A 12,395-nucleotide genomic window follows, 5' to 3' on the forward strand; every position below is an offset into this window, starting at 1 on the left:
AGGCCTACTCGTATGCGTTTTCTTTAAACTTTCTTTCATTGTCTAGCAGCCAAATGCATTATCCTAGTCATATTAGCAACCCATGATAGTTGTTGCATATTTAAACACCCATTCTTTCAACATTTCTAACGGAAATGTCCATCTCTGTTCATGAAACCGCTCGCATGTGTGGTGCACATTTTAGAACGGCGTCTTCCCGCAAATTGCATTTTGGAACATTCACCCAAAGCCCTACGGTCGTCTGTACATGGTTGCGACTAAAATGTGAAGAAATAGTTTATCAACATTTTAAGCTAAACATTCTGATCTGTTCCATCAGCCTTATTAATCGAAGTGGCGTATACCTCCACTATACTAAATTGTTATGTATCAATGGGGATTAAGAAATACGTGGGTGTGCGGCGTATACCCTCCACTAAAAACCACTGAGACCATCTAATAATTTGGCCAGGTAAAAATGTATTTGAACGCGCATTTCACGATCTGATATACTGGTAGCCTACCTTTTGGGCTTTACATTTGATATTTGTAGGTTCTAAGTCGCATTTTACACTAAGATCCGTTTGGGAGCGAAATGAGCCGGCTCTTTTAAGTGAACGGAGCCGAAAAGACGGAATGCCCATCACTAGAGGGCAGGTGGAGTCGACAGTCAAAGGGGGAGGAGCATGTCTCTGTCGTCTGTCAGAAATCAAATGTATTTTTGACACGCCAAGTCTCAACTGTGATGTACCCTTTCATCAAAGCAATTTTATACACGGATACATTATAACATTTTACAAATTCATAAATGAATTGTTCTTCTTAGTCCGTCGCATATTTTCGCACAAATATAAGATGAGCTATTTTTATTATTATTAGATGTATTAAAATATGTCCACTAGGACTTTCCAAATATGCCTTTCTGTAACGGCTGTGGTGGGAAGAAGAAGGTGAGGACCAAGGTGCAGCGTGGTAAGTGTTCATGATTTTTAATAATAATCACAACTGAACACTGAATAACAAAATAACAAAGAAACAACCGAAACAGTTCTGTCTGGTGCAAACACACAAAGACTGAAAACAACCACCCACAAAACACAATGGAAAACAGGCTACCTAAATATGGTTCTCAATCAGGGACAACGATTGACAGCTGCCTCTGATTGAGAACCATACCAGGCCAAACACAGAAATAGAAAATCATAGACAAACTAACATAGACAACCCACCCAACTCACGCCCTGACCATACTAAAACAAAAGACAAAACAAAGGAACTAAGGTCAGAACGTGACACTTTCTCAATGTTCATTTTTCAGCATTATCATGTAGGCCTATGACGTCAATTGACGTTTTTCCATTAGGTGGACTGAGTAATAATTAGTGTAATTCGAAAAATTAAGTTGTGGTGGAAATAACAGTGTTCAAATAATGGCTTGAGTTAAATGTATAGGATCTGTCCAGGATAAAACATAATGAGAAATACATGATTGACATGGTGAGGTCAAGGTCATCTGTGCTCTTATTATTAATGCAGGACCCTCTGAGGACAATAAACCTTTTAAACATCCTTTGAGTCATTTCTTTATTTATCTAAAGTTCTCTTTTTATCCTATTAGTTGTTACATAGACTATATAGGCTGAGTTAAGTTATACACACACACACACTCATACGTCCCTCTCTCACACTCCCTCTCTCTGTCACGCACGCACACTCAAATATGTCCCTCTCTCTCTCATACACGCACGCACATACACACACACACACAAACAGCTCTGAAGTCATAGCTCCCGTCTTACCCTTAACATCCTCCCTCCTACTGTTGTTGTTCATACAATAATGTTTAAGAATGTGGCGTAGAACTGTGGAAAGCTGAACTCATTGTGTGTAATTTTGTGTCTCAAACAGTATGTATTTTCTCTGACAATCTTTTAAATCTATTTTATCTTAAAAAACATAACTGCAGGAAATGTTTTTGTAACAGACATTTGCAAAAAATATTGCAACAATAGACTATGATTAATCTTACTATATTATATTTATCCTGAGACAAGACGCATCCACTTTATAAAACTTAAATCTTTTTTCCTTCATTCTCAGTGGCAATGTCTGTCGCCCCAGTGTCTGCCCTCTGTCTGCTGTTCCTGCTATCTGTGTGACCTGCCTGCTACATCTCCAACTGCCCTATAGGAGGCAAGAGATCAGCACTAGACTTCCCATCCAGAAAGGTACTGTCATTCTCAGCAGTTCCACTTTGTTACTGTTTATTGTAACTGTGTGTCTGTTATAGAGCTAGATTGGTGGTTGCCTGCCATAGAGGCTTGCCTCTTACCTTGGAAGGGTTGAGATTGCACAGTTAAATCAAAGGTTATTGTATGTCAATATTGTATGTTGTATTGTACCGTTTTTTTTGTTAAACCACAAAGCTGAAAACCACTTCCCTTTTCTATAAATATATCACTTTTATCTATAATAACAATGTAACTATAACTTTGTTTCCTATTATCTTTCCAGTGCATGTCGTGTGGCCCGGGCGACAGGGGCCGCTGCTTTGGCCCCATTATCTGCTGTGGGGAGGGGATGGGTTGCTACATGGGCTCCCCAGAGGCAGCTAGTTGTGTGGAGGAGAACTACCTGACATCTCCCTGTGAGGACGGAGAGCAGTAGCCATGACCACGATCTGCTGATGAAGCTACTGCACATGATTAGCCACACCCCTCCCCACAGAGTCCACCAATAAAATAGCCTCTAGGCGTTTTCAGGGACAGTCCTGAATTGAAGGACAGTGTAAAAAAATCTGTTGCATGTTTCAATGTCGGGCATACCTGCAGTATGTACATACATTTTCTACAGCAGATATATAGATGTAAAATATGAGTTTTTGCTTGTAACTGCTTGTGTAATGGCTTGTGCTCTGAGACAAATGCAGCTTACTGTACAAAAACATAACTTTCTGGTTAGTCATTGTTGCATGTTTCAAGTCAACTCGGGTCTCAATTATTTCCAATACCAAAACACACACGCTAAAACTCACCACGAGATGTTGCTGAAATATATAAACGGTATGGATGAGTTTTTGTGGTTATGTGTGTACTGTATATGTATATGTCTTACTTTACGATGCATGAACAGAGCTCAGTCAAACAACCTCTGACATCATCTTTATGAGACCAAAGTCCCTCTCAGCTGCCTGACAGTACAATAGATCAGGAGTTCGGGCTGTAAAAGGTCTTATCCAAAGATACAAACCGACAGCTTGTGAGAGAATCCCATGTTACCCATATAAACCTACGGTCCTATGTCTTCTGAAGTGAATGCTAAAGCCTATGGTACACAGGAAATTTCTTAAGGCAATATTGACAGGCATCATGCCCACCACCACACTGTCTCTCTTACATGTAGTGATGGGAATAAAAACCTAATCATTTTTATTTATTTATCTGTTATTTTACCAGGTAAGTTGACTGTGAACACATTTTCATTTGCAGCAACGACCTGGGGAATAGTTACAGTGGAGAGGAGCCAATTGTAACCTGGGGATTATTAGGTGACAGTGATGGTTTGAGGGTCAGATTGGGAATTTAGCCAGGACACCAGAGTTAACACCCCTACTCTTACAATAAGTGCCATGGGGTCTTTTAATGACCTCAGAGAGTCAGGACACCTGTTTAACGTCCCATCCGAAAGACAGCAACCTACACAGGGCAATGTCCCCAATCACTGCCCTGGGGCATTGGGATAAAAAATTAGACCAGAGGAAAGAGTACCTCCTACTGACCCTCCAACACCACTTTCAGCAGCATCTGGTCTACCATCCAGGGACTGACCAGGACCAACCCTGCTTAGCTTCAGAAGCAAGCCAGCAGTGGTATGCAGGGTGGTATGCTGCTGGCTTCATAGCTCCGTTCTAATCATTTACTGTAATTACTCCTGCACACATGATTGCCTCTGCAACTTTTATTGTCAGCATTTATGGTCAGGCAATAAATTGTGCAGAAGTTTGATTGCAAAACACACCATTTGGCAATTACACCATTTCATCTGAATTCTGATCAAACGTATACAATAAACAATCTTCTTATACTGTAACAATATCTGATCATATAAAACTGATCTCTTCAAAACAGTACATAAAACATCTAACTGTGGGCATATTATTGCTGGTATTAGCAGTAAGTTGTCTATTATCCACTTTATAAAACAATCTCATCAGTTAATAAGTGTTTGTTATTTATGATAATCCATGGCAAATGCCAGTTAACAGTTCCATCTGAATTATCAGTGTGCATCCATAAGCCTAATTTCTTAAATAACTAGTTACACTCCACAGTTGAGTAGTAGGCCACTCCACGTTGCCTGGCTGAGCCTATAGCCTGGATGTGTTGCTTCAGCATGCACTCCCAGTCCTTGCCCCAGTCTTGGCCCCGCTCCAAGGCCAGGTAGCGAGTGGACATCTTGTCCAGAGCCCGCACTGCCTCAGGGAGGTCAAGGGTCAGCCCTGCCTTCTGCGCTGCCGCCTGGAACTTGGCCGGAGAGGCTGTTGCTATGCAACACCTAGACAGGGGAAGGGGTTTAACATTGTGAGCTAGACAGCGGTATTCGGTATGCAGCCATGATGCATTATGTAAATGGTTGAGCCTGCAACTAAGAAATGTGTTTATTTAGTAAAACACTAAAAGTGTGTGTGTGTGTCTGTGTCTCTTACCTGTTGACCCCTGCAGTTGGGGGATAATGGTAGTGATGCCACACAGCCACTGCAGTGTGGGGACATAGTAGATACTGGTTCTCCTTCCAGCATCTCTGCATGGTCTCCACTATCCCCTCATCTCTTACTGCACCTGCTGTGAGGACCTGAGACAACTGGAGAGGAGGGGAGGAGTAGTATTTATTAGGATCCCCAATTAGCTGCTGCCGAGGCAGCGGCTACTCTTCCTGGGGTCCAAACACAAATCACAACAACAAATAAAATACATAATATACACGAAGTGTACAAAACATTAAAAACACCTTCCTAATATTGAGTTGCACCCTCCAACACCCCCTTTGCCCTCAGAACAGCCTCAATTCGTCAGGGAATGGATTCTACAAGGTCCAGGGATGATGGCCCATGTTGACTACAATGCTTTCCACAATTGTGTCAAGTTAAATAAAGGTTAAATAAAAAATACATAATTATAAAAGTTGTCTGGATGTCCTTTGGATGGTGGACCATTCTTGATACACACAGGAAACTGTTGAGCGTTAAAAACCCAGCAGCGTTGCAGTTCTTGACACAAACCGGTGTGCCTGTCACCTACTATCATACCCCGTTAAAAGGCACTACAATATTTTGTCTTGCCCATTCAGCCTCTGAATGGCACCCATACACAATCCATGTCTCAATTGTCTCAATGCTTAAAAATCCTTCTTTAACCTGCCTCCTCCCCTTCAACTACACTTATTGAAGTGGATTTAACAAGTGACATCAATAAGGGCTCATAGCTTTCACCTGAATTGGCCTGGTCAGTCTTTGCCATGGAAAGAGCAGGTGTCCTTAATGTTTTGTACACTCAGTGTACATAGCACTACAATTACATCACAATTTAGTCATTTAGCATATCTTCCTATCCAGAGCGACCCACTGCTAGTGCATTCATCTTAAGATAGCCAGGCGAGAGAACCACGCATCACATATCAATGCAAAATACAATACAATAAATACATTAAAATGTCTGTTTTTCTCTTCCCAGTCCCCCCCATCTGATTTTTTATTAAATCAGATTTTATTGCTAGTTTGAGTTACCTAGGGTGTCAGAGAGTTCTATGTATTCATGGCTCTATTTAATACTGTGTGTTTCACCGGGTCTGTTTTGGACCTGGGGACTGTGAAGAGACCTCTGGTTGCATGTCTTGTGTGGTACCAATGAGTGTCCGAACTGTGTGCCAACCGCTTGAACAGACAGTTCGGTACCTTCAACACCTGGTACAAAGACCAATAGTGATGCAGTTAATCTCTTCTCAACTTTGAGCCAGGAGATATTGACATGTGTGTTACTGGCATTCACCCTCCATGTACAGTACCAGTCAAAAGTTTGGACGTACCTACTCAATCAAGGGTTTTATTTATTTTTACTATTTTATGCATTATAGAATAATAGGGAAGACATGAAAACTATGAAAAAACCCATATGGAATCATGTTGTAACCAAAAAAGTGTTAAACAAATCTAAATATATTTTACATTTGAGATTCTTCAAAGTAGCCATCCTAGGCCTTGATGACAGCTTTGCACACTCTTGGCATTCTCTCAACCAGCTTCATGAGGTAGTCAACTAGAATACATTTCAATTAACAGGTGTGCCTTGTTAAAAGTTAATTTGTGGAATTTCTTTCCTTAATGCGTTTGAGCTGATCAGTTGTGTTGTGACATGGTAGGGGGGGGTATACAGAAGATAGCCCTATTTTGTAAAAGACCAAGTCCATATTATGGCAAGAACAGCTCAAATAAGCAAAGAGAAATGAAAGTCCATCATTACTTTAAGACATGAAGGTCAGTCAATCCGGAAAATTTTCTTCAAGTGCAGTCGCAAAAAACATCAAGCACTGTGATGAAACTGGCTCTCATGAGGACTGCCACAGGAAAGCAAGACCCAGAGTTACCTCTGCAGCAGAGGAAAAGTTCATTAGAGTTACCAGCCTCAGAAATTGCAGCCCAAATAAATGCTTCACAGAATTCAAGTAACAGACACATCTCAACATCAACTGTTCAGAGGAGACTGCATGAATCAGGCCTTCATGGTTGAATTGCTGCAAAGAAACCACTACTAAAGTACACCAGTAAGAAGAAGAGACTTGATTGGGCCAAGAAACACGAGCAATGAACATTAGACCAGTGGAAATCTGTCTTTTGGTCTGATGGTTCCAAATTTGAGATTTTTGGTTCTAACCGCAGTGTCTTTGTGAGACGCAGAGTAGGTGAAAGGATGATCTCTGCATGTGTGGTTCCCACCTTGAAGCATGGAGGAGGAGGTGTGATGGTGTAGGGTTGCTTTGCTGGTGACACTGTCAGGGATTTATTTAAGAATTCCAGGCACACTTAAACAGCATATCTACCACATCATTCTGCAACGATATACCATCCCATCTGGTTTGCATTTAGTGGGACTATCGTTTGTTTTTCAACAGGACAATGACCCAACACACCTCCAGGCTGTGTAAGGGCTATTTGACCAAGAAGGAGAGTGATGGAGTGCTGCATCAGATGACCTGGCCTCCACAATCACCCAACCTCAACCCAATTGAGATGGTTTGGGATGATTTAGACATCAGAGTGAAGGAAAAGCAGCCAACAAGTGCTCAGCATATGTGGGAACTCCTTCAAGACTGTTGGAAAAGCATTCCAGGTGAAGCTGGTTGAGAGAATGCCAAGTGTGTGCAAACTGTCATCAAGCAAAGGGTGACTACTTTGATCATCTACAATATTTAATACATTTTGATTGGATTTTTTTTGGTTACTAAATGATACAATTTGTGTTATTCTATAGTTTTGATGTCTTCACTATTATTCTACAATGTAGGAAATAGTCAAAATAAAGAAAAACCCTTGAATGAGTATGTGTGTCCAAACTTTTGACAGGTACTGTACATCTAAGTACAATAAGTGCTGCTCTGTTCTGGACCAACTGCAATTTGCCTATGTCGTTCTTTGCCGCACCTGACCACACAACTGGGAAGTAGTCCTGGTGTGACAAAACTAAGGCCTGTAGGACCTGTCTGGTTGACTGAGATGTCAGAGGGGAGGGGTAAGTATGTGTGGTGATTTGAGAGAGAACATTAAACAACCAACGGTACTGGGCACTTATCTTTCTACAAGAACATGTCAATTATGTATTCATGCATCTGACCTGTTTGTGGAGAGCTTCAGGCAGAGTGTGTCTGTGAGAGTGCTGAAACTCCTCCATCATGCCCTTTACCAGGGCTCCATCTCTACCAGACAGCAGCCAGAACACACGCTCCATGTTATAGGGGTCCTGGGGTGAGAGCACAGTGTTAGCCACAGTACGTACACACACACACTTCTTAAACCTTAAACAAAGTGATGAGCCATCACGCACAGCACCTGAATGTCTATAGCCGGGGCCATGGTCTGCGTGACATTGGTTGCCATGGAAAAGTCCCCACTCTGCACAGTCCTGTGCACTATGTCATTAGCGTTCGTCATGGCAACGAGGCACAGCGGTATCCCCATCTGCTTCACAATGCAGCCGGCTGAGAGAGGGGACAGAGAGACAGACAAAGAATGAAGAGAGATTAAGGAAAACCAGAGAAAAACATGAGCTATGTTCCAATACTCTCAATTGGCTTAGTTTCCTTTCCTCTTTGAGCAAAAAAGTAGGGAAGAAATATAAATATATCTCTAATCCAAAAAATATATACAAAAAGGGGCAAAAATGGGAAAAAGTAGTGGAAACACTTTGTCATTGTAAAACTTCTCACCGGCGATATTCCCCGCCCCCCCTGTGGGCACTACCATCTCCAAGGCGGGTAGGGGTGCCCCCGTCTCTGCCTGCTCCAGCCCACTCACATGCAGGTAGGCATAAATGAAGTGTGCCAGCTGCACCATGACACGAGACCAGTTGACTGAGTTGAGACTCATCAGGCTGTGTTGTTTCACCAGCTCCTGGTCTGAAAACAGTCGACGGATGGGCACGTCGATGTCATCAGAACTGCCATCCGCTAGTAGTGCAGGGGAGAAAAATTAGGGTTGTGTTATCATACCAATGATACCATCTTATCACAGGTTAAGGTAAGATCATTATTACTGAAGACTAAAACTCCTATATTTTCCCATGATATGGCCATCATCTCTCACTATCAAAGAAGGGGGCAAGGAGAGAAAGCCACTTTAGAATATTGCTCCCGCATACTATTTGGCCCTGTCTCTAACCTGCAAACACATGGATATTGTCCTCCAGGCAGGTGATCATCTGTTTCTCCTGCACAAGAGTTATGCGGCCCCGGGGGTACACCACTACCACGTCTACCCCACCAAGGCCTCTCGCACTTTGGATGGCTGAACCACCCGTGTCCCCAGATGTGCCTAGGAAGGTAGGCCGCAGCGTGGGAGAGGGAAGAGGATAGGAGGACACTATTAAGACACGTAAGATGTAATATACATCAACATAATAGACCTAGCATGTAACTAAACATGTAAACACTCCAAATGCTGCCCAAAGTGCCCCTTCTCACCCACTAATACGATGGCGCGCCGGCTTTCCTTGCGCAGGAAGTAGTCGAGGAAGCGCACGGTGCAGGTCATTGCCAGGTCCTTGAAGGCCAGGGTCTCACCGTGGAAGAGTTCCAGCACACACAGCCCACCCTTCAGCCTGGCCAAGCTCACCACCCCCGGCACGGCGAACCCAGACAGGGCCGCACTCACCAGGCCTGGGGCAAGGGAGGGAGAGAGAGAGCGGAGAGAGGTGTGAAAGAGTGAGATTGAGAGAGTGAGATGGGCAGAAGGATCACACAAAAGAGAGAGAGAGAGAGAGAGAGAGAGAGTGAAGGAAAAGCGGTGAGGAAGGGACATGAACAGAGTTGCTTCATTTTGATATACACCCAGATGTGGAAAAAAAATATGTGCCAAACCCTCTTCACTTTACACCTAACTGTACCATATTTTCCAACCATCAATCAATCCATCAACGTGTCACTCAGCTACCCAAACCCTCCAGGTCTCACTGTCTAGGTCTGCTCGAGGGATCAGCTCTGTAGGGATGAACAGGGAGCAGACCTCTGTCACTAGCTGTGGGTAGGACAGGGAGCTCCAGGACCTCAGGGTATCAGGGGTCAGGGTGGGGAGGGTCTCAGGCATGAACATCCCCCCGTCTGGTGCATATCCCGATAACAAAACATCCTGAAAGTCCCAACCCTGGACACCGCCACGCGTGCTGCAGTACTGCATATCTGACACCTGTCAGTAGTCAAAACAGTATGATGAAAAATAGTATGATGATAAGCCTTTGGGTTAAGTTCGCTTCATTGTTGTAGCAATTTGACAGAATCATTTACAATAAGGATGCAAGGGCAGACATATCTATCTGGGCACACGGATCAACAGTTCATAAGTGAGTATTGGACTATAATGTAATAACATTATAATTATTATTAATGCATAACAGTCAGCCTACTGTAGTTTCAAAAACATGTGTTCATGTTAATTTTTTAATTATGGGATTAGATTGCATTATTAATACATAGCATAATAGAAAACATAACTGTCAGCTTAAATTTACAGTAAACTACTGTTGAAAAAACATATTATAGCTTATTTATTTTAAATAAATTATGGTTAGGTAAATTCAATGCTGCTGACTATCGTATCTAGTCCATACAATTTTAAATTAGGATTATTTACCGTCTGCTTGCTATAAGAAGAAATAGCTCCGAAGTAGCGTACTGTAGCTACGAGATGACCCGGGGAACTGTATTGGTGCAACACCAGAGTTCGAATTTCGAAGTAAAGAGGTCAATCTGGTGCCAAACGTTTAAAAAATATCTACTCTAAAGCGTCACCTGCAGGTCATTATAGCAAACTGCATTCAAAGGAGTTTAATAAGAGACAACCACATTTTGATATTATCTGACAAATAATTTCAATCAATTAATCAATCAATCCAAACTATGAAGCAGAAAGATGAATGGAAAGAGACATCTTACAAAACACCAAAACGTTTAATGACATTCGGAGATTGTCAAGCCTTTGTTATTGGGTAGGCCTACAAGGTAGGGAGGGATGTATTTACTGTTGGTTGAGATTTACATATTCTATTTATTGTGACGTTGAAAACGCAAACCATGATATTGAATTGAAAATTCGTTCCATATATTTAATATAATTATAAATATGGTATCAAAATGTTGAAAATCTGATATCCCCCTAGCTGCAGCTGGGTTTGGTCGTATGTAGGCCTAGTGAAACAAAGTGAACTCGTCCATGGTAGTCGGCGAACCCTCAACCTTCCCGGCAGGTAGCCCTGCGTGGCACCGACTGTGTCACAAAAGCATGCGTTTATAAACACAGGGTCGCTACAGTTATTGTTATTTGTGGTCTTAAAAATACCACCCCCAATGGTTATTGTATCCAATGGCTTAAGGCCTGCACCAAAAATTACTGCTAGGTCAGTTGAGTTTTTCTGTCTTATTTATAATCGAACTATGGTGCTCCTCAGCAACGGTTATTCAGTCATCTAAAGATGTCTTCACTACAAATTCAAACTAGAAAATCATATATATTTGTATTGTAATCCCAAGGGAACCAGCACACCATTGTCATAGGCTGTAAAGTAGGGTTTACAATGTTTAAAATAATAACTAATTGCTTGTATACATACTGTAGTTCCATGTGTACTGTGTTCCTTCTCAACCCTTAGGTCTGCAAAGGGATGCAGGTGAGATCAAGCAGAATGGAGACCACTTCAAGATGACCATTTAAATGTGTTAACCCTCACAAGGCGGCTGGCCCAGACGGCATCCCTGGCCGCATCCTCAGAGCATGCGCAGACCAGCTGGCTGTGATAACGGACATATTCAATCGTTCCCTATCCCAGTCTGCTGTCCCCACATGCTTCAAGATGGCCACCATTGTTCCTGTACCCAAGAAGGCAAAGATAACTGAGCTAAATGACTATCGCCCCGTAGCACTCACTTCAGTCATCATGAAGTGCTTTGGGAGACTAGTCAAGGATCATATCACCTCCACCTTACCTGACACCCTAGACCCACTTCAGTTTGCATACTGCCCCAACAGGTCCACAGATGATGCAATCGCCATCACACTGCATACTGCCCTATCCCATCTGGACAAGAGGAATACCTATGTAAGAATGCTGTTCATTGACTACAGCTCAGCATTCAACACCATAGTACCATCCAAGCTCATCATTAAGCTAGAGTCCCTGGTTCTCAACCCCGCCCTATGCAATTGGGTCCTGGACTTTCTGACGGGCCGCCCCCAGGTGGTCAAGGTAGGAAACAACATCTCCACTTCGCTGACCCTCAACACAGGGGCCCCACAAGGGAGCGTGTTCAGTCCCCTCCTATACCCCCTGTTCACCCATGACTGTGTGGCCATGCACACCTCCATCTCAATCATCAAGTTTGCAGACGCCACAACAGCAGTGGGCTTGATTACCAACAATGACGAGACAGCCTACAGGGAGGTGAGGGCACTCGGAGTGTGGTGTCAGGAAAACAACCTCTCACTCAATGTCAACCAAACAAAGGAGATGATTGTGGACTTCATGAAACAGCAGAGGGAGCACTCCCCTATCCACATCGAAGGGACAGTAGTCAAGAAGGTTGAAAGTTTTAAGTTCCTCGGCATGCAGTACACATCACAGACAAACTGAAATGATCCACCCACACAGACAGCCTCAGGA

At 42.9% G+C, this 12,395-nt stretch overlaps 1 protein-coding gene across 1 annotated transcript; it reads right to left on the reverse strand.

The window, feature by feature from the left end:
• Positions 1-3,921: 3,921 nt before the first annotated feature.
• On the reverse strand, positions 3,922-10,448 carry thnsl2 (threonine synthase-like 2). Its single transcript, XM_065017489.1, has 9 exons — positions 10,373-10,448; positions 9,697-9,928; positions 9,208-9,402; positions 8,906-9,058; positions 8,455-8,694; positions 8,078-8,226; positions 7,863-7,988; positions 4,685-4,839; positions 3,922-4,533 (listed from the first exon to the last, which is right to left on the reverse strand). The coding sequence occupies exons 2-9, from the start codon at positions 9,917-9,919 to the stop codon at positions 4,293-4,295; spliced, it is 1,482 nt and encodes a 493-aa protein (XP_064873561.1). The 5' UTR covers positions 9,920-9,928; positions 10,373-10,448; the 3' UTR covers positions 3,922-4,292.
• Positions 10,449-12,395: the final 1,947 nt, after the last annotated feature.

The sequence above is a fragment of the Oncorhynchus nerka genome, linkage group LG4 (assembly GCF_034236695.1).
Source record: "Oncorhynchus nerka isolate Pitt River linkage group LG4, Oner_Uvic_2.0, whole genome shotgun sequence".
NCBI classification, from domain to species: Eukaryota; Metazoa; Chordata; class Actinopteri; order Salmoniformes; family Salmonidae; genus Oncorhynchus; species Oncorhynchus nerka.